This window comes from Drosophila serrata, unplaced genomic scaffold, assembly GCF_035046125.1.
Source record: "Drosophila serrata isolate PLE 108 unplaced genomic scaffold, ASM3504612v1 contig_293, whole genome shotgun sequence".
Lineage (NCBI taxonomy): Eukaryota > Metazoa > Arthropoda > Insecta > Diptera > Drosophilidae > Drosophila > Drosophila serrata.
The window spans coordinates 702,992-726,921 of record NW_028257191.1 but is presented as its reverse complement, the minus strand read 5'-3'; the positions used below and the strand labels follow the sequence as shown (position 1 = coordinate 726,921).

General features: G+C 36.5%; 1 protein-coding gene across 1 annotated transcript; it reads right to left on the bottom strand.

Annotated features, from left to right (window-relative positions):
• Window positions 1-21,452: 21,452 nt before the first annotated feature.
• LOC147643079 (uncharacterized) lies at window positions 21,453-22,555 on the bottom strand. The gene has a single exon (XM_086836872.1). The coding sequence runs from the start codon at window positions 22,553-22,555 to the stop codon at window positions 21,560-21,562; it is 996 nt and encodes a 331-aa protein (XP_086692998.1). The 3' UTR covers window positions 21,453-21,559.
• Window positions 22,556-23,930: the final 1,375 nt, after the last annotated feature.

Genomic DNA, 23,930 nt, shown 5'->3' with positions numbered 1-23,930 from the left:
CAACGATTAATTTCAAATTCAAAACTATTAAAAATTAAATTATAAAACACTTCAACTCTTTTTACTGTATATGAACAATTTAACCCCCATGGACCATCTAAGGGTTAAACTAAAAGCTCTTTTTGCCGTTTCACTCGCACTTATTACGCAGACTCCTCTCACTCGCACTTGTTGTGAGTAATGAATAGGGGATTGCTTTTGACGACGAGACTACCTTGTATAATTCTACCATGGACATGCCTATCCCTAGACGATTTTCCAGGAAATAACAGCTGCACTATCTCGTCCCAAGCTGGATTGCATGTGAAGGTGATAAATAAGTCTGGACGGCCGTACCAACGAACAGATGCCATGGCATCTTGAGCATATTCCTGCATGTGGCGTGGACTACCTATGTATGAGGATAGCAAAATCGTGAGCTTTCCAACGTTGGTTGTATTACGATCACAGCATCCCGCAAATTAGTATATTCCTCGGACCGAAGTTTCGTCTGATTCAATCGGAGGAACAGCAAACGTTCTGTTTAAATTTTTGGATACATATCGACAATGTGCTGATGACACAACTGACGACATTTCACTATATGATTGTCATCGGTCCTCCGAACCATTAATCGGTATGAGTAAAAGTTCATCGCGCAGCACTTTTTATTCGTTTATACACCATTGACTGGTATGATCTCCTGATATGTTCTCCAGCAGGCGTTTTTATGAATGAAAATTTTTTGGGTATCCAAAGGCATCATATCGATTGCTGTTTTGAACAAACGCACCAAATTGTTCCGTTCGTGAAAAAGCTTCTGTAGCTGCGAAATAATGGGCCTCTTCAGCAGGTATTGATTCCATAACGTGCATCGACTTCAGCTCCATCATCACCAATGAAGTACATTTGAAGAAATTTGTGTTCGCTGTCTGAGAACGGAAGCAGGGAAACGGCTTTGTGATAGATTTGTCCTTTGATTTTAAAAGTTGGCATGAATTGCGCAGTTATAATTTCAGCACCAAATGACGTCATTTGGAAGCAAGAGTTGTATTTCCTAATGTTCGACTGGAAATGCTTCGATTCAGCAGTTGATCAAGCGGATAAAGAGTGCAGAGGCTCTGGTGGTGCTTCAAGTTGAGGCAATTTCACTTTCCCGGAAGCGCAACACAATCCTTTTGGTTCGTTTTTGAATTTGAGAGCCTGACAGTGTGTGCAGACCTGATGCATCCGGCCAATAACGACATTGGGATTCGAGCTATAATCAACAGTTGCATTATATCGGAATGCAATACGATTGTTTTGCAGGTTTTGTTCTGCTGCAAGCTGTAAACGCACTTCAGCAACCCTTGCCCTGACGCGTTCATTATTTTGTGAGTGAATCAAATCGATTGCTGCAGAACGCGACTGCCTAGCTCTTAATCGTGTTCGCTCAAGCCTAGCTGCTCGTCTTTCTGCTGATTCCGCGTTGTGCATCTGCATTGCTCTCAGCCGCTCAGTGTCTCGGATGGAGGCCCGCTCTTAGTCAGTCATATTCGAAATCTTACGTCTTTTTGCTTCTGTATTGCGAGTACGACGATCCAAACTCGACTTCTTGGGTGGCATGACATCGTTTCCTACTGAAACTGAACAAAAAAATAAAATTTTAATCTCCAATTTCTTCTTTCAATACGTTGGGGATTATTTCTCATGGTTTCCAATATACATCTGTGGAAACCATGGGAGATAGCTCAAAAGTGTTAAAATAATTTTTTCTCGTCTTTTGAAGACGAAATTTTTTATAGCAACACCGTTCGTGCGATCTGTCATAGTTTTCAACCTACAACTATGAGAACCATGGAAGATAGCTAAAAAGTGTTGAAATAATTTTTTCTCGTCTTTTGAAGACGAAATTTTTTATAGTAACACCTTTCGTGATATCTGTCATAGTTTTCAACCTACAACTATGAGAACCATGCGAGATATAGCTAGATACCTAAAATCTGAAAATGTAAAAATCTTCAAAATGTAGAAAATGTAAAAACTTGAAAAAATTAAAAAATGTAAATTCAGAAAATTTTGCAAGGATAAATATTTTTGTAAATTTTGAAACTGTCAAAGCTTGAAAATTTAAAAATGTAAAAATATTTAAAAATTTAGCAAATGTAAATGTAAAAACAAAATCTTCTACCGAAAACACTTTTAGTTAGATCTGTCATGGTCTCTAACCTAACATTATGAAAACCATGAGAGATAGAATAAATTGTACTTACATTTTATAAACAGCACACCGCAATTCCAATTTAGCCAGGAGTGACTGCTTGAGAAACGTTTCACTAAAAACTGATATATTCGCAAACGCAGATAAGCTATCAACATCAAAAGTAGACAATACCCGAGCTGGAACCTCAACGCATGTTGTGTCAACATTTGGGCTTAAACGGTTCAGAACTTTTCAAGTCTATAAAGGAAGTAGATATGAACAGAGCATTTTTATATATGTATATAGATTAAAGCCCAACATTTTAAGTTCAATTAACATAATTTGTTTTAAATATTAGTAAGAGAATCATTATCATAATAAATTAATAATATTACATACTTATCGGAATAATTTTTTTGTGCGTAAAGAAAACAGAAAGTTAAATATAAATATATAAAACCAATTATTTGTAATGTCAAAACTATGATCCTATTTTGCATTTGTGCTTCCACTGGGCTAAACCAAAGAGTATACAGTAAACTGTATAGTCTTTGGTTAAGCCCATGGTATATCCCCACCATTTTATTGTTCTCTTCTTCATTTTACACCATTTTGGCGAATAAGAGTTCTCATTGGCTAATGGTTTATTAAGATGGCAGACTGCTAGCGCCATTTTAACTTTTTTGGCCATTTCTTCACTAGGAAGGCTATTTAAACTACAGCATCTTTATTATACCTCTGCGGGCTATCAATATTTTAGTTAGAAGTTTGCAACGCACAGATCTTGATCAGCATCAACACCCGAGACGATCTAGCCAGGCCCCTCTGATTGTCCATCTGTCCGTTTTTACGCAAACGATTCACTCTTTGATAGTCTTCTGTCATGAGAATAATTGTCATAATATATTGAACCATTTTATGCAAATTTATTCAATTTAAAGAATAATTAAGAATCTCAATACTCGAGGTCAAGTCGACTTCGGCTATTTAATTAAAATTAAATTAAAATTTGTAATTAAATTAAAATATATGTACTCAATTTTAAACAATTTTGATGGATTACAATTTAAATATTGTCGAAAATGTAACCATATTTTCATTTATAAGCTTTACAGAGTTAATATTCAGATGTATTAAATTAATAATTACTGCATGTGCATCAAGTTAGCAGGGCAACTTTGGAAAATTAAATTTTTGCTTCTACCATAATTTGGCGTTAATTATTCGTGAAAGAAAAAAATTTGTCGCTCCACTTAATATATATAATTTTTTTTAAACTAAAAGTTGCCCTGCTAAGTTGAAGAAATCCTTCACATTTCCACGATATTTTTACTCCAGAATTGTTCGTTTATTATTTGCTGATTATTCGTAAAAAAATTAATTTTTTCGCTCGTTTGGTAATTTTTTTTTTTTAATAAATGTTTTTCCTCAGTTTTGGTAAAAAAGGTGTCAACGCCAAAGTAGTTCGACAGTAACTAAGTTTGCGTGAGTGTGTGTGCATGCATGTATTGTTGTAAGAGGGTGTCGACATCCAGGGCTGCAGTGTAGTTGGCGGCCAAACTTTTTAGTATAAATATTAAGATTAAAAAATCTTGCTGACATAAAACCAATTATTTGTAATGTCAAAATTATGATCCTATTTTGCATTTGTGCTTCCACTGGGCTAAACCAAAGAGTATACAGTAAACTGTATAGTCTTTGGTTAAGCCCATGGTATATCCCCACCATTTTATTGTTCTCTTCTTCATTTTACACCATTTTGGCGAATAAGAGTTCTCATTGGCTATGGGTTTATCAAGATGGCAAGCTGCTAGCGCCATTTTAACTTTGTTGGCCATTCACTAGGAAGGCTATTTAAACTACAGCATCTTTATTATACCTCTGCGGGCTGTCAACATTGTCGTTAGAAGTTTCCGACGCAGAGATCTTGATTAGCATCAACATCCGAGTCGACCTAGCCAGGCCCCTCTGATTGTCCATCTGTCCGTTTTTACGCAAACGACTCACTCGTTGATAGTCTTCTGTCATGAGAATAATTGTCATAATATATTGAACCATTTTATGCAAATTTATTCAATTTAAAGAATAATTAAGAATCTCAATACTCGAGGTCAAGTCGACTTCGGCTATTTAATTAAAATTAAATTAAAATTTGTAATTAAATTAAAATATATGTATCAATTTTAAATAATTTTATTGGACTACAATTTAAATATTGTCGAAAATTAACCATATTTTCATTTATAAGATTTACAGAGTTAATATTCAGATGTATTAAATTAATAATTACTGCATGTGCATCAAGTTAGCAGGGCAACTTTGGAAAATTAAATTTTTGCTTCTACCATAATTTGGCGTTAATTATTCGTGAAAGAAAAATTTTGTCGCTCCACTTAATATATATAATTTTTTTTAAACTAAAAGTTGCCCTGCTAAGTTGAAGAAATCCTTCACATTTCCACGATATTTTTACTCCAGAATTGTTTGTTTATTATTTGCTGATTATTCGTAAAAAAATTAAATTTTTCGCTCGTTTGTTAATTTTTTTTTTTTTAATAAATGTTTTTCCTCAGTTTTGGTAAAAAAGGTGTCAACGCCAAAGTAGTTCGACAGTAACTAAGTTTGCGTGAGTGTGTGTGCATGCATGTATTGTTGTAAGAGGGTGTCGACATCCAGGGCTGCAGTGTAGTTGGCGGCCAAACTTTTTAGTATAAATATTAAGATTAAAAAATCTTGCTGACATACATGGGAAAGATACGTTTAAAAAAGGAATGAATAGATAGTAATTTAATTTAATTTTATTAATTTTTTTTTTTATTGGCGTCGGTGTCAGTGGTAATAGGTGCAACGTTGTCGATGTCATTGTCGGCGTGTTACCAGCTTGCGCTTGGTCAAGAATCGTTTGCTTGTAGAAATATAATATTAGTATTCTTCCACAAACATATTTTCATCTAATTTGAAATTTCGGTTTTAATTTTTAGAAAACTATATCATAGAAAAGAAAATGTAACTTTTTCAGTATTCAAAATATTTTAATCTGTTAAGATACAGATATTTTTTTTATTACGAATTTCGGATTTAATTTTTTGAAAATCATAAGATTACATAAGAATTACGTTGTTGTTTTTTTACACCAATAAAAATAAAAATAGGTAAACAACTTTTTAAGCTAAACGGTTTTATGTTAAACATACATTGCTATGTTTAAGATAAATGTAGTAAAAACCAAAAAATAATAAAATAGATACAGTCGTGGTAATTATAAACATATGCATAGACTAGACTAAAATAAAACCCTGGGACACGTCATTTTATTTTATTACTAGCTGTACCCTGCCACGCTTCGCTGTGGCATATTGTTTTTGCACGCATAATAAATAAGTCAAACAAAGAAGAATAATTTTCAAATTCATTTAATTCTGTAATACTTGTGGATATACAATATTCTTCGTTTCTCCATTCTCCGCGTAAATATAAACACTATCTGGTTTTCCGACACGGGAACACGCAACATATAATTGTCCGTGTGAAAAACACTTTTTAGTGGCATTCCACGTGTAATAAAAGGGCACTTCTGAATACATCAAGGTTCTGGCAAAAGCATCTTCCTGGCATAAGGTGAAGAAGGCAGTCAGAGTTGTCGCAGGCGGATTTAGGACTCTTTCTTGCCCATTTCGTTCTGTGAAATAGACACGTTGACCATTCTCCAAATGGACTGCCAAGTGATAGCGTTCATAAATGGGGAACGATGGGGAATTCGCCATGCAGCCTCGTTGCTGCTTATGTATCTTCCAGCCTGGTATTAAGAGATTTCATCGACAACTCGTACTGCATTGTTGTCACCATTTTCTGCCTGAACACCAATAACTGCCATATCACTGCCTTTATTCACGTAGTTCCAGATATATTTAATCGATTTCACGGAATTGCAATATTCTACGTTGATGTGCGCTTTGTATGATTTTGACAATAGGGGTGAGTATGGAACCACCCAACGATTGTCTACCTCAATATCACCAATTCTCATGTTTAAAGTTGCCGAATTTCCGCCATCTTCAGTTGACCGTCTCCTATACAGAGGATATCCATCGTCCCCTGTTACGGTGTTCGCTGCAAATGCTCGAGGATATCGCTTGGAACACTTCCTGTCTACCATGCATGGTGAACTTGAGTTGAGGGTACCACATGGGTCATGGATCATGTTCTTCATGACAACTGCATGCAAATCCGTATGAACCTCGGCCAGTGGAATCTCAGCGCATATCACATTGTCGATTTCATCTGGCTTAATTTTATAATACAGCCAAATCAGTACGTGCGCATGCGGCAATCCTCTCTTCTGCCATTCTACTGAATACATCCAGCACCGCACAGATCCAAAAACTCCATGTATCACAAGGAAATCCATCAGAGACTTGAGCTTTTTTCTGAAAACATGGGCTGTGATGTCATCCCCATGATACAATTATACAAGGTAGTCTCGTCGGCTGCCAAACCGTTCGGCTTTTTGTCGGTGCGTTCGCGTTTGTCAAACGGAAAGGTTGTGTGCGGACGTTTTTTTTTTTCCTATTAACCCTTGTGTGCGATGTCGTTCTGCAATTTCTGTCGGAAACACGTGCATGAAGTGAAATTTATAAAAGCACCAAAATGCTTAACAAAAAGGACATTGTGGGAGAAAAGCGTTGGCTGCAAACTTGGCGAAAAGTCCAAGCTTTGCGAAACGCATTTTAAATCTTCGAACTGGAAGTCGGCACCTATAAAAGGAGATGTTTACAAGAGAAGGCGACTGTTAAATTATGCTGTTCCTCAAAACGAGAATGAGCCCGAGCCAAAAATTTTAAAATTAGGCTTCTCAGAGTCATCCACGCAAACAGAGTACGCTAAATATGTTAAAATAAATAAGTATATGCTAAACAAAAATTTAAAATTCAGGGACAAAGTTATAGATCGAGCACTAGTTTTGGCGAACGAGAAACAGCGGAAAAAGATTCGTTTAATGGAAAAGGAAATTAATCATTTACGACAGGAACTTGAGAAATACAAGGAACTAGAAAAATCTCTTGGTAACATTTTTACGGAGACTCAAATTCAAATATTGAAGAATGGAAGAAAGAGGACCTTGTTTAATCCAACAGACATGTCTGCTGCTATCTGTCTTCATGCCGCAGGACCCCGTGCGTACAACCATCTGTATAGGAAAGGATTCCCCTTGCCAAGTCGGGAAACATTATATAGATGATTGGCAGACGTTAAAAGTAACACAGGTACTCTTGATATAGTAATTGACCTCATGGAAAATGAAGAGATGACAGAAATCATACTCTAAATTCTATTATCACCAAACTACATAAAAAAGGATATCCCGTAGTAGCTATTGTTTGTGATTTGGGCCCTGGAAACCAAAGATTATGGGCAGATCTTGGCTTATCGGAGAGTAACTTTCATATAAAAAATAATACAGAAGAGAAATTCAAATTCAATATTTTCTTTAGCAAAGACGTGGTTGGATGGCTAATCCAGCGGATGAACATTTAAAAATATTCGAGTTCTCGGATACGCCACATCTGGTAAAGTTGGTTCGCAACCACTATGTTGGCTCCGGGTTACTGATCAATGGAAAAACTTTAACCAAGGCAACAGTCCAGCAAACAATAAGTTACTGTTCGAAGTCAGATGTTTCGATGGTGTTCAAGATTACCGATAACCATATTAACGTTGGATTGCTCGCCAAACAAAAAGTCAAATTGGCAACACAACTCTTCTCCAATTTAACCGCCAGCGCAATAACAAGATGCTATGCACTAGGTTACGACGTTGATAACGCATGCGAAACCGCAGATCTTTTTAAGCTTATCAATGACTGGTTCGATGTATTCAACTCGAATTTATGTTCCCTTTTCTTCTTGTCCCTTTTTTATTTGATAATCCTTATTTTTATTTAGCCAAGAATACGGAAATGTCAAATAATCAGAATGTTGATGAAGACAGCAGCGACACTTGGTTGAACCTTGACCTAAGATCAAAATCAAACCAAAGTTCACAAAGTGATGTGAACGATATTAAAGATTTTGAAGCTGATATAAATAAAAACATTCCTTCAAATATTAAACTTGATGAGTTGACGGAGGATGCGATTGAATACATAGCAGGCTATGTTATTAAAAAAAATGAAACTTTCCAATGAGAGTGCCGAAAACTCATCTTTTACCTTCGTAGACGAGATTTCGCACGGAGGCCTTGTAAAACCGTCCATTAATTTCATGGAGAAAATTAAGGAGCTGGAAATTGTTTTTTTAGGTATAGTTTCTGATTTTTTTAGTATAACAAAAAACGTTAAGGAGAAACTATTAATAGCTGCTAAGAACATAAATATTAATTTAGATATAAAAAAACTTTACTTTAAGATTCGAATATATTTTAAAATTAGGAATTTAAACAAAAAAAGCTTTACAAAGAGAAAAACAACGATTAATTTCAAATTCAAAACTATTAAAAATTAAATTATAAAACACTTCAACTCTTTTTACTGTATATGAACAATTTAACCCCCATGGACCATCTAAGGGTTAAACTAAAAGCTCTTTTTGCCGTTTCACTCGCACTTATTACGCAGACTCCTCTCACTCGCACTTGTTGTGAGTAATGAATAGGGGATTGCTTTTGACGACGAGACTACCTTGTATAATTCTACCATGGACATGCCTATCCCTAGACGATTTTCCAGGAAATAACAGCTGCACTATCTCGTCCCAAGCTGGATTGCATGTGAAGGTGATAAATAAGTCTGGACGGCCGTACCAACGAACAGATGCCATGGCATCTTGAGCATATTCCTGCATGTGGCGTGGACTACCTTTGTATGAGGATAGCAAAATCGTGAGCTTTCCAACGTTGGTTGTATTACGATCACAGCATCCCGCAAATTAATATATTCCTCGGACCGAAGTTTCGTCTGATTCAATCGGAGGAACAGCAAACGTTCTGTTTAAATTTTTGGATACATATCGACAATGTGCTGATGAAACAACTGACGACATTTCACTATATGATTGTCATCGGTCCTCCGAACCATTAATCGGTATGAGTAAAAGTTCATCGCGCAGCACTTTTTATTCGTTTATACACCATTGACTGGTATGATCTCCTGATATGTTCTCCAGCAGGCGTTTTTATGAATGAAAATTTTTTGGGTATCCAAAGGCATCATATCGATTGCTGTTTTGAACAAACGCACCAAATTGTTCCGTTCGTGAAAAAGCTTCTGTAGCTGCGAAATAATGGGCCTCTTCAGCAGGTATTGATTCCATAACGTGCATCGACTTCAGCTCCATCATCACCAATGAAGTACATTTGAAGAAATTTGTGTTCGCTGTCTGAGAACGGAAGCAGGGAAACGGCTTTGTGATAGATTTGTCCTTTGATTTTAAAAGTTGGCATGAATTGCGCAGTTATAATTTCAGCACCAAATGACGTCATTTGGAAGCAAGAGTTGTATTTCCTAATGTTCGACTGGAAATGCTTCGATTCAGCAGTTGATCAAGCGGATAAAGAGTGCAGAGGCTCTGGTGGTGCTTCAAGTTGAGGCAATTTCACTTTCCCGGAAGCGCAACACAATCCTTTTGGTTCGTTTTTGAATTTGAGAGCCTGACAGTGTGTGCAGACCTGATGCATCCGGCCAATAACGACATTGGGATTCGAGCTATAATCAACAGTTGCATTATATCGGAATGCAATACGATTGTTTTGCAGGTTTTGTTCTGCTGCAAGCTGTAAACGCACTTCAGCAACCCTTGCCCTGACGCGTTCATTATTTTGTGAGTGAATCAAATCGATTGCTGCAGAACGCGACTGCCTAGCTCTTAATCATGTTCGCTCAAGCCTAGCTGCTCGTCTTTCTGCTGATTCCGCGTTGTGCATCTGCATTGCTCTCAGCCGCTCAGTGTCTCGGATGGAGGCCCGCTCTTAGTCAGTCATATTCGAAATCTTACGTCTTTTTGCTTCTGTATTGCGAGTACGACGATCCAAACTCGACTTCTTGGGTGGCATGACATCGTTTCCTACTGAAACTGAACAAAAAAATAAAATTTTAATCTCCAATTTCTTCTTTCAATACGTTGGGGATTATTTCTCATGGTTTCCAATATACATCTGTGGAAACCATGGGAGATAGCTCAAAAGTGTTAAAATAATTTTTTCTCGTCTTTTGAAGACGAAATTTTTTATAGCAACACCGTTCGTGCGATCTGTCATAGTTTTCAACCTACAACTATGAGAACCATGGAAGATAGCTAAAAAGTGTTGAAATAATTTTTTCTCGTCTTTTGAAGACGAAATTTTTTATAGTAACACCTTTCGTGATATCTGTCATAGTTTTCAACCTACAACTATGAGAACCATGCGAGATATAGCTAGATACCTAAAATCTGAAAATGTAAAAATCTTCAAAATGTAGAAAATGTAAAAACTTGAAAAAATTAAAAAATGTAAATTCAGAAAATTTTGCAAGGATAAATATTTTTGTAAATTTTGAAACTGTCAAAGCTTGAAAATTTAAAAATGTAAAAATATTTAAAAATTTAGCAAATGTAAATGTAAAAACAAAATCTTCTACCGAAAACACTTTTAGTTAGATCTGTCATGGTCTCTAACCTAACATTATGAAAACCATGAGAGATAGAATAAATTGTACTTACATTTTATAAACAGCACACCGCAATTCCAATTTAGCCAGGAGTGACTGCTTGAGAAACGTTTCACTAAAAACTGATATATTCGCAAACGCAGATAAGCTATCAACATCAAAAGTAGACAATACCCGAGCTGGAACCTCAACGCATGTTGTGTCAACATTTGGGCTTAAACGGTTCAGAACTTTTCAAGTCTATAAAGGAAGTAGATATGAACAGAGCATTTTTATATATGTATATAGATTAAAGCCCAACATTTTAAGTTCAATTAACATAATTTGTTTTAAATATTAGTAAGAGAATCATTATCATAATAAATTAATAATATTACATACTTATCGGAATAATTTTTTTGTGCGTAAAGAAAACAGAAAGTTAAATATAAATATATAAAACCAATTATTTGTAATGTCAAAACTATGATCCTATTTTGCATTTGTGCTTCCACTGGGCTAAACCAAAGAGTATACAGTAAACTGTATAGTCTTTGGTTAAGCCCATGGTATATCCCCACCATTTTATTGTTCTCTTCTTCATTTTACACCATTTTGGCGAATAAGAGTTCTCATTGGCTAATGGTTTATTAAGATGGCAGACTGCTAGCGCCATTTTAACTTTTTTGGCCATTTCTTCACTAGGAAGGCTATTTAAACTACAGCATCTTTATTATACCTCTGCGGGCTATCAACATTTTAGTAAGAAGTTTCCAACGCAGAGATCTTGATTAGCATCAACACCCGAGTCGATCTAGCCAGGCCGCTCTGATTGTCCATCTGTCCGTTTCACCGCAAACGATTCACTCGTTGATAGTCTTCTGTCATGAGAATAATTGTCATAATATATTGAACAACTTTATGCAAATTAATGCAATTTAAAGAATAATTAAGAATCTCAATACTTGAGGTCAAGTCGACTTCGGCTAGTTAATTAAAATTATGAATCTGGATTCAGGTAAATTAATTCATATAATTGTTAGGCAAAGATATATATATATATATATATCTTACATTTTTAAGAAACAAACATTGGGAATTTTTTTAATTTTTTGTAACTTATTTAAATACAATCCTCTTCATAGGTTCCACGGAAAATACCTTTGACGACGATTCCCCCCAGATACCCCATCAAGTTATCTGTTTCGTTGGGCTGCATCAATTAAGCTCGAAGTTGACGAGATAGTAAGTAAAGAAGAAGCCGACGACATAAATCCTCGCAAATGCGAGCACTTCGCGATAAGGCTCCTTAAACAAGTAAGGACAATTCCATTTTGGTCATCCATTGCTTAGCCCGAGTTCGGCTATGGAAGGATTCCAGCCATCAGCGCACCGGTGGAAGTCGAATTTAAGCCAATAAAAATAGAGGTACTGAAAACCAGATGCCGTTTTGTCCTGGCTACCGAAAATTTAATTTCTTATTACGATGGAAGTACAAAAATAATTGATTGTTCCCTAAAAAAAAATTTCACTAAAAATGAAGATAAACCCCTTAAACATCACTTGGAAACAACTCAACCTAGTTTGATACGAGGCCCCCTTTCCATCAATCTTTCATCTTTCCAAGTGAACAGAAATGTTTTATTTCTTGTGCTCTCGATTTGTGTTAAAGTTTGAAAATAACCACCGGCGTTAACTTAAATCTTCTATTTTTTGTCAACAATTTCCCGTTCACTTCGCGTGTGCATGCAGCTATTCTGATTTGTGTATATAATTGGTTTTATTTCCCAATTTGGTTGTGCTGCCAGTGCTAGCTTTTGCATATTTTGTATTCCTTTTTTTCCTATGGTATATCCCCACCATTTTATTGTTGTCTTCTTCATTTTACACCATTTTGGGCGAATAAGAGTTCTCATTGGCTATCGGTTTATTAAGATGGCAAACTGCAGGCGCCATTTTAACTTTGTTGGCCATTCCTTCACTAGGAAGGCTATTTAAACTACAGCATCTTTATTTCTCTGCGGGCTATCAACATTTTCGTTAGAAGTTTGCAACGCACAGATCTTGATCAGCATCAACACCCGAGTCGATCTAGCCAGGCCCCTCTGATTGTCCATCTGTCCGTTTCGACGCAAACGACTCACTCGTTGATAGTCTTCTGGCTATTCTCATTAGTAAATAAGTCGGAAAAAGTTCGATCGGATTTCTAAAGCATATAACCATATAAACGATCCGGAATTTAAATAATTAATTAATTATTTTAAATTTAATTTAATTAATTACTTGATGAAAATCTGATATTATTATCATATAACTGGCATAGTAGTATAGTGAATATAAGAATATTGTACAAGTTTGCATACTCTTCACCATTCCTCGCAACTGATAATTGTTCTCCTTCCCAGTTAGCGGCACGCGTTTCTCAGAAAGCCACTCAAAAAGCCCCTCCATCGTCAGGTTGAGTATATCAGCGTACTTCATCATAAATAATGCTTTGGGCAAACCCCACACCTGATTTGTAAACCTTGTAGGCCTTTGTTTAATAAAAACAGCGCGGGCTGGTTTAAATTAGCAGTTTTCTTATTTTCTTCTTATTGTCCGATGGCGGCCCTTTTCTAAAGTGACCGTCTACTCTTCCTCTTAAAATCTAGCTTTTTTTTCGGGCGCTTATTGATATGTTTTACGATATTTTATAATAATGAGGTTACACTAAGGCGCGAAAAAATATGATGTTTAAAAAATATATATATTTTTTTATTATTAAAAACACAAAGTTGCCCTGCTATGTTGATATCAAGTAAGCAGGACAACACTTGAATTTCTTTACATTCCCAAAATCTTTTTACGCCAGAACTTACCGTTAATTATTCGTGAAAGATTTAAATTTGTGTCTCCATTTTATATAAATATATATATATTATTATTTTTTAATTAAAAGTTGCCCTGCGAAGCTTAAGAAGTCCTTCACACATACAAGATATTTTTACTCCAGGATTTGACGTTTATTATTGGCTGATTATTCGTAAAAAATTAAATTTTTTTTTAAATAAATGTTTTTCCTCCGTTTTGGTAAAAAAGGTGGCAACGCCAAAGTAGTTCGACAGTAACTAAGTTTGCGTGAGTGTGTGTGCATGCATGTATTGTTGTAAGAGGGTGTCGACATCCAGGGCTGCATTTTAGTTGTCGGCCAAACTTTTTAGTATAAAAATTAATTAATTTGGACATTCTATTTTGTCCGCATGTAGTGAAAAGTGAATGTGACACAAGGTTAAAGTGCGCAGTTTAAAAAAAATCATTGACAACATTCCTGCAGGTAGACCACCTTCAATTGCTAAAGACTTAATTGTTGACGCCGTTCTGAAATATAAATGCGATTTAATAGACTTAAATGTAAACATTGTCATATATCAGCATGGAGCTTGAAAACAAAATTTAATAGGCCACTATATGTACATACATACATATATTCATCATGGTCAACAATCGTTTTTACCTCAAAATGTGCATAACGGGAAAAGTGTCGACTCCAAATAAAATGGTTAAAACGAATTGCAAGTTCTCGGAAAACGAATCTGATGATTCTTACTTTGAAACTGGAATCTTCAGATTTTTAATAACTTTTACCAAGTCAGAGTTCGATCAGCTTATAATGGAAACTTCTAAAAAGTACAAGAACAATAAAGGTGCTGTTCCTCAAAGGGTTTTGAATATCCTGCATCCTCAAAAATGGACTGAGCTTTTCTAATCGAGTTGATGAAAAATTTTGACTGTCCCATGGATATCATTTTTAAAATTATTTTATCAACTCTGACAAGGCGACAGAAAAATTTGAAGGTAAACTGCGTTTCACTTGAATAGTACACAACATTTTTTATAATTACTTGTTCATTTCTCAGCAATTGCTTGATCTAATGCAATGATTGTTGCTGTTTTTTTCGTCTGTACAGTTTAAATTCCCAATTTAGTTGTGCTGCAAGTGCTAGCTTGTGCATATTTTGCATTCCTTTTTGTGCCTTCTTCGTCTTTCTTTTGTTTGCACCGTCGCAACAGCGAAACGTTTTAGTTTTTCATCTCCCGCTCTCTCGCTTTCGCTGTGCCGCTGCACTTCAGTGTTGCCAATTTGTCCTTTTTTAGAACAGATCTATCCTTTTTATAACCTTGCAGGGTATTATAATTTCAGTCAGAAGTTTGCAACGCAGTGAAGGAGGAACCTCCGACTATATAAAGTATATATATTCTTGATCAGGATCAATAGCCCAGTCGATCTAGCCATTTCCGTCTGTCCTTCTGTCCGTTTCTACGCAAACTAGTCTCTCAGTTTTAAAGCTATCTGAATGAAACTTTGTAGTTAGCCTTCTAATATACTCTCACTCGTATATATGTCGGAACGGGGCAGATCGGACGACTATATCATATAGCTGCCATAGAAAGGATCGGATAATTTAAAAAAAAAAAATTATAACATTTTCAGTTTTCAACAAAATTTGATCAAATTTGAGATATAGCCATTTTAATATCTTCTACAATTTTATGTACAATTTTATGAAAATCGGACTACTATATTATATAGCTCCCATAGAAACGATCGAGAAATTAATACAATTAAATTTATAACTTTTTCAGTTTTCAGCTGATTTTAATCAAATTTGAGGTATAGCCATTTTATATCAGTCTTAAATTTCATGAAAATCGGACGACTATATCATATAGGTGCCATACAAACGATCGTTTGATGTAGAGGAAAAATGCAAATCTGTGAATGTAAAACTGCAAATATAATATGTATAGGTGAATGAAATGAAAGCAGGTATTACTTCATTGTTTTTTAACACAAATATATATAATTTACATTGTATGGATTCCTAGTCATAGAAGTTCTATCTGCAAGGGTATATAAACTTCGGCGTGCCGAAGTTAACTTCCTTTCTTGTTTAAACTGCTTTCTTCGAAAAAAATTTTGAAACATCATCTGTCCTAAAATCTATCCTTTTTATTTTATTTTGTCTTTGTCATTAGATTATAATTAAATTGCATTTCAATAAGGCAGCATTAGATGAAAAGTGGCACAATGCAGCAATTTTAGCTCAATTACACAGTGAGGTTAATCATCTCTGTTTGATTTTTTTTTAAACCTATTTTAGAAGTCATGCAAAGCATTAGTAAAAACTTCCAATCAAATAATTCCAACCCGACGAAACTTTTGAAAGATTTAATGTACGGCATAAATTATTTAGGCACGAAAGTAATACCACTTGATGAGGAAAATAAAATTAAAAGAGATCTTTACTTAGGCTTTAAAAAAAATATATATAAGTTTAAGGAAATATGTTTATCCTATTTTTTGCTTTTTTTTATAAGAAATCATCAGTTTTTTCTCCTTTGTTTTACGGATCTGTATTTTTTTTTTGTTGAAGCGCTGCCAACACTGCTGCACTTCCTATCTTATCTTATCTCCCACGCTCTCCCGCTCTCTCGCTCTCGCTGTGACTCTGAACTTCTTATCTTAATAGCTCTTTTTTTTCTTCTCAAGTAAAAGTACAGTGGTAAGCCTTTAATATGTCCGAAAATATTGCCTCTTTCGCCAAAACCTGCAAAAAGGCTATTTCTGCAGGTGACCTTACAATCTGCTGCTGGCGAAAACGTCATGCATGCCAAGTGTATAGGTGTTGCAGTTCGGACGGTGGACGAGGCTGCGAGGCCTTTCGCGATGTGGAAAGGGAGATAGGGAGATGATGTCTTTTATGCGGCAAATCAAAAACGGATTTAAGGACATTTTAAAGAGTTTTTGTACAACTTTTGATATGTTCTTGGCGCTGGACACCCAATTTAATAGCCTTAAGCTATTAAACGAGTCTCAAAAAAAAAAAAACTGCTATTGGTGGGCTGCATGTAGACGGACCCCAACTACCTGCAACGGGCTCTCAGTAGCAGCCTCCCTCGGCACAGCCCTCGACCTCAGCATTAATTCCAAGAGGGCTTAGATCGATCGCTTGGAAAGATTCGGTGCACGGCAGATAACCAATCTGTCCTGCCAAAAGCCCTTCTAGCAGTTCCACAGATGAGACATATATTTGTTTGTTCTCGTCTTTATACAAGGCAAAACCAGAGCCGATAAAATAAAGATTAAGGTGGAAAAGCTTAAGTCTTTTTACGCTAGGGATTTTTCATCTAACGAATTCTTTAACACAATTTGCTCCACCAACTTCTGGCCAGAGTAAATCGTTGTTGTTAAGGAATTCGAAGCGAAGAAAAATAAGTCTGTACGAATAACTCTTCCCAGGCCTGATCAAACCTCTGCGCCTTTTACGTCTTCCAATCCCGACCCAAAAAACTAACCCACTCTTTAAGTAGTTCCTATCAGAATGCAAGAGGCTTACGTTGTAAGCTTCCTAACTTGTATCCTGATAACCTTTCGTTTGCATCTCAGGTTATTGTGCTCATAGAAACCTGGTTAAGGCCGGAGATTCTGAGCTCCGAAGTTTTTCCAGCTGTGTTTACAGTATATCGGCTATATCGCCCTATCAGGCGCGGGTGTGCAGTTCTTATAGCGGTGGTCTCCTCACTCACGTCCAAATTATTAACCTTTGAGGAATTTAACGATTTTGAATTCCTTTGTTTGAAGCTATTGTAGCCGCCTTTTAGTTCTAAACACTTCTAATTCGTTTCTTCTCTTACTAATGTTTCTTTATTATTTAATCTAAAACTTTTATACTTGGTCTTATCTTTTCTTCACTCTTGTCTTTACACTTTTTGTCTTTACACGTCTACTCTCGTTCCGATCTTCTCACCAAGTGATCTGCCGCTCTCAGCAACCACTCAATCAACCCCCATTTTCAGCCAGTCGCTCTCTCATGCTCTCTCTTGAGAGAGCGTAACATCTCAATTAGAGTGGCCAGAGCATACTTATCTTAACTGGCCTGCTACAACTCGGCCGTCCTGACTTTGAGATAGCCCTCTATCTCTGCTTAGAATTATAACTTAACTATTATTTACAATTTGATTTTCATTTACAATTCAATTCTTTGTTTACTATTTTAATTACAGTTTTAACCAATGTCTTATATTATTTGCACTCCAAACACCTTGATATGGATTGCGCGACAACTGAAACCCATCAATATCTTTAAGCAAATATCTGTCATTTTTTAAAACTTTTTCAATTACATAAGGACCTTTATTTTTTGGAATGAGTTTTCTCGAAGCTCCTACAGTGCTATCAAAATTCTTTACCATAACATAATCTCCTTCTTTATATTCTGTAGCAGTTTTCTTTTTTGCATTATAATATTTTTCATTCTTTATTTGAGATTTTCTTTGTTCCTCTTCTGCTTCTTTTCTAACATCTTCTAAAGTTTTTCTAATATTACCTACCTCATTTTCGTTTTCTAATCTTTCTTTTAGATTATCCAAAACTTCTCCTCTTTGTGTTATCCCAAATAATGTTTCACTAGGACACTGCTTGGTACTATTATGAATCGTATTATTCATTGCATATTCTACTTTTTCCATAACTCTATCCCAATGTAATGCCTTTTCCGGTTCTGTCAATTTTGCTATCATTGGTCCTAGACTTCTGTTGATTCGTTCAACTTGGCCATTAGCCTGCGGCGAGCCCGTCGCTATTCTTATGTGCTTCACGTTACTTTTTTCCATAAACTCTGCAAAATCAGACGATGTAAAACAACTGCCTCGATCTGATACTATGCATCTAGGTATACTATAAGCTCGAAAATAATCTGTTAATGCATTTATCACCTCTTTTGTATTTGTCGTTTTTGTTGTGTACAACCTAACAAACTTTGTAAATGCATCTACGACCACAAATATATGCTTTTTTGATCTGCTACTATCTACCGGCCCATAATGATCTATATGAATGATCTCAAAAGGTTTGTTGCCTTTTGGTATGCTATGTAAATGTCCATCTCCTCTACCTACCTTCGGAGCATACGCTTTACACTTTAAGCAATTTTGAATGTGTTCCACGACTTTATCTTTCATGCGTGGAAACCAATAGCTCTTCCCAATAACTTCTAACATTTTATCTCTCCCAATATGACCCATTTCATCATGATACTTGTATAGCACATGTTCCTCCATTCGATTCGGTACGTAAAACAATAATCTGTTGTCGTTGCTTTTCCTATAGATCACACCATTTCTCATTTCATATAACTTATGCTCGCTACTTTCTAACATTTTCCTAATTTCCTGAACCTTTACATCTTTTGATTGACAAATTACTAAATTTGTTTCGAATGTATTTGCCTCCACTATCATAATATTGTTGCATCTACTCAATGCATCTACATGTTGCATTTGTCTGCCTGCTCTGTGCTTTAATTCATAATCGAATTCCTGCAGCTCTAGAGCCCACCTTGCTATTCTTGGGTTCAACTCAATCTTATTGAGGGTTAAAGTTAGAGAGTTACAGTCTGTTACAATTTTAAATCGTTTGCCTAGCAAATATATTCTAAATCTTCTTAACGCGTATATTATAGCTAAAGTCTCCAATTCAAAACTGTGATACTTCGCTTCCGTTGCAGTTGATCTTTTCGAAAAATAGAAAATAGGATGTAACTTGCTGTCATCTTTTTTCTGAAGAAGCACAGCCCCAAATCCTAAGGCACTTGCATCACAATGAAGTTCGACATCATCTCTGTAATCATATAAAGCTAACACTGGCGCTTCCATTAACTTTGCCTTTAAAAGCGAAAAACAATTCAACTCTTCTTCTTCAAACCTAAAAAGCCTATCCTTTCTTAATAAATCATATAATGGTTTCGCTAATATAGAAAAATCCTTAATGAATCGTCGAAAATACGAACAAAGACCCAAAAAGCTTTGAACTGCTTGCACCTTGCCTGGGATCGGAAAATTTTGTATAGCTTCCAACCCCTTGCTATCAGCCTTAATCCCATCTTTTGAAATTAGAAAACCTAAATATTTGACCTTGTCTTGTAAAAATTTGCATTTATCCATTCTCAATTCTAACTTGTTTTCTACTAACCTTCTAAATACTTCTTTTACAACATCTAAATGTTCTTCTAAACTTTTGCTTGCAACCAAAATATCATCCATGTATATGATTACCTTCTTTTCTCTTATCATGTCGGAAAATATGTCATTGACGAATCTCTGGAATACCTGTGGGGCTGTTTTAAGACCCATGGGCATCCGTAGAAACTCAAACTGTCCCAACGGGGTGGTAAACGACGTATATTTCACTGACTCTTCGTTGACAAATACATGAAAGTAACCATTCTTAAGATCCAACTTTGTAAATACTGATTTTCCCACTAAACTATCCAAAAGGTCATCAATTAATGGTATCGGATAATTGTCCTTAGCCATGATTTTGTTCAATTTTCTAAAATCTATACAAAGTCTAAGTTCACCCGACTTCTTCTTCACTAATACGATAGGAGAAGCATACTCCGATTTACTAGGTTGAATAATCCCATCTCTAATGTATTCGTCTAACATTTTTGACAATGCTTCCTTCTCACTATATGACAGTCTTCTTGGTGCGCAGCTAAATGGTTTTGAGTTTTCTAACACTATTTTCATTTCACATTTTATTTTCGGAACTTCCGGTCGCTTGACTTGAACATAATGCGTCTCTAACATCTTGATAAACGTTTCACAATCCTTATAGTTTATTTGCTCACCAATATTATAAAGTTTTTCTTCCTCACAGTTTTCCAAAATGTTTATATCCATCATTTCCCTATCAAAATTTTCGTCCAACACACCTCGATGTTCCTCACCTAACCCTTTTGTACCTAAAGTTTGTTCCCGTATAACATCTGTACCTAAATTATTATCTTCTAAACATTCACCTAAGCTTGTATCTAAACCATTTTCTCCTAAATTTGTACCTAAAATGTTTTCATATAAACTTGTACCTAAACCATTTTTTCCTAAATTTGTACCTAAAATGTTCTCATATAAACTTGTACCTAAACCATTTTCTCCTAAATTTGTACCTAAAATGTTCTCACCTAAACTTAAAGATTATCTCCTAAATTTGTACCTAAAAGATTCTCTCCTAAACTTGTACCTAAAAGATTCTCTCCTAAATTTGTACCTAAAAGATTCTCTCCTAAATTTGAACCTAAAAGATTTTCTCCTAAACTTGTACCTAAATCTTTTTGATCTAAATCTGTACTGAAACTACCTTTATCTAAATTTTTTTCCCCTGAAATTTCACTTCCTAAATTTTCGCAATCTAATACTCTATCCAAATCATAAGGGTCCTTAGTATTGTCATTCACTAAGCTAATGTTTGTATTACGACCGACTTGGGGTTTACATTCCTCGATTGTAATCATTTTTAAGGTCTCTAAATTAATTTCTAATTTACAAGCTTTCATAAAATCTTTCCCCAGCACAATATTACAGAGCATAGATTCGCTAGCCACAACAATTAATTTAAACCAAATCTTTATTTCATTTTTTAATACAAAGCATGATATTTTTCCATAGCTTTTCAATAAGCTTTTGTTTAGTCCAAAATAACTTTTTCTTAGAGGTTCCAACTTAATGTTTCTCGGTATACAAGAACGTTTTATGAATGAAACTGGGCTTCCCGAATCTATTTGGCACTCTGTAATAATCGGCTGGTTAGTATTTTCCCCACAAAAAATTTTAAATTCTCTTACATAATTGTTTTCCACCTTCTTCTTATTCTGGGGACATACAGCAATTCGGTGATCCTTTGCGCCACAGCCATAACACGAACCAGGCTCTCGCTTTGGCTTGGTGCACTCCCACTTTCAGTGCCCCTTGCCATTGCAATTGAAGCATCGAGCTTCGTTGTTCGTCGAAACCGCCTTTGCCGCCGACGCCTTTGCCTTAATTGATGCCCTTGCTGGCAGCTTGATGTCCGCAAACGCTCGCAACATTTTCCTTGGGGCATCGAAACATTGCATTTTAGCCTGCATCCGAAGACTTGGTAATGGAATGCCCTCTACGAGCCCATCCACCAGCTCATCCTCTTCCATCGCTACATCCCGAGCCAATCTGCACTTCTCCTCGAAGTACATCGCAAATTGTTCATCTGGCGACCAGACGCGTGCCTCAAACTTGCGCCTTAATGCCGCTTTTGACTCAATGCTCCCAAAAGCTAGCTTTAATTCCTCAATGAGCTCGTTCATCGGCTTCGCCAACCGTCCGGCCTCAGCATGCAGCCATTGCAGGGAATCTCCCTTGAGCTTGCTGATCAACAAAATTCGCCGCTGCATGTCTGTTAGCCTATGAAGGGCCGAAATACTGTCCCACTGGTCAATCCACGATCGCACACACACCTTGCTGCCGAAGTCCATTAGCATTTCTCTGGCCATGTTAAAACCCGGTGTTGCGAAACTGTCTGTTGCTATTTCGCCATCTCGCTGTACGTCGCCTCTGCCGTCGCCTCTGCCGTCTCCTCTGCCGCCGCCTCGTTGCATGTTCTGAAAACTTCTGGTAGGTAGCTGTTCAAAGTTCTCGGAATTGTTGTTGTTGGCGTCGTTGTTTCGACGCTCGCCACTGTCGCCAACTTCAACGCCTAGCTGTCCTGCTTTCTCGGAACCATGCCGAATTCGAGCATTTTCGTCTCTTCCATTCCCGCCGTCTTCGTTGCTCTGACTGCCGACATTGGCGCCGATCTGACGATTCAAATTTGCCAGAATTTTTCTCGCTTTGGCAATTTCCTCGCGCAAGTCTCCCAGAGTTTCTTTGGCGATTTCCAGCTCTCCGTCGCTTTCCACGTCCGTGTTACCTAGCGGTTCCATTTCCACAAACTCTTCCGGAATTTCTCTCCTCGAATTTCAATCGGGACCTTGGCTAGCCTTGCGAACAGCTCCACTTTTGTGCCCTTCGTGGGCAAGTTTAAAAGCTCCAACCACCGCTTCAGTTGCACAACCGTTATATCCGCTATGTTTAAGTCCATATTTTATTTTAGTTTGATGAGAAAAATTTCGCGTTGGTATCCCACTTCTGAAGTTTGTAGCCGCCTTTTAGTTCTAAACACTTCTAATTCGTTTCTTCTCTTACTAATGTTTCTTTATTATTTAATCTAAAACTTTTATACTTGGTCTTATCTTTTCTTCACTCTTGTCTTTACACTTTTTGTCTTTACACGTCTACTCTCGTTCCGATCTTCTCACCAAGTGATCTGCCGCTCTCAGCAACCACTCAATCAACCCCCATTTTCAGCCAGTCGCTCTCTCATGCTCTCTCTCGAGAGAGCGTAACATCTCAATTAGAGTGGCCAGAGCATACTTATCTTAACTGGCCTGCTACACTATCTATCAATGGTAGCTCCATTTTTATGAGCTGTTCCTATATACCTCCATAGTCGGTACTTAATATTTATTGGAACCACTTTTCCGCTATTCATGTGGTTTCCAGTAGACTTTTGAATAGAGACCAGTAGGTCCCCGGTGCTATTGGGTGCTCAAATAATTCCACCAATATTCTCCTAACTTCAACACAACATGACTGTATCGCTGGCTTGTTCGACGTTTCGCTGGCTCAAGTCAACCATGTGCAAAATTTCTTACAGCGCTTGCTCGATCTTTGTTTTGATCCTGCGAGAGTTAGCAGTCCGAAGATCCTATCATCCCACTTTCGACGTGGCCCTTGTATCGGGTGTGACGTACAGAATATTTCTGACCGTCCAGCCAATGAAGTCCTATGTTTTCGCAAAACGGACTTTGAACGGCTGAATAATTTTATAAACGAGTTCAATTGGTCCGATCTATACATGTGCACTGACATGGCAGTTGCCGTGGATATTTTCTACAGTGCCATGAATTCATTTTTTACTGAATGTGTTCCGTTATATTATCCGCCAAGCTCGAATAAACCGCCGTGGTTTACTAACGAGTTGAGCCGACTTAAAAATAAAAAATCTAGACTGTATGCTAAATTTAAATACACCGGTTCTCAATCTGCCCTTTCATCTTATTTATCAGCTCGGTCAAACTTTACCGTGCTGAACGCGCAGTGTTATAAAAACTATTTAACTCGTTGAAGGGCCCAGTTCTCGCAGGACCCAAAACAGTTTTATAATTTCGTTAACACTAAGCGTAAGCCTAAAACAAATCCTTCCTCGCTTTCATTTGAAAATACAGTCGAGTCCCGATAATTCGTAATGGCAAGGGG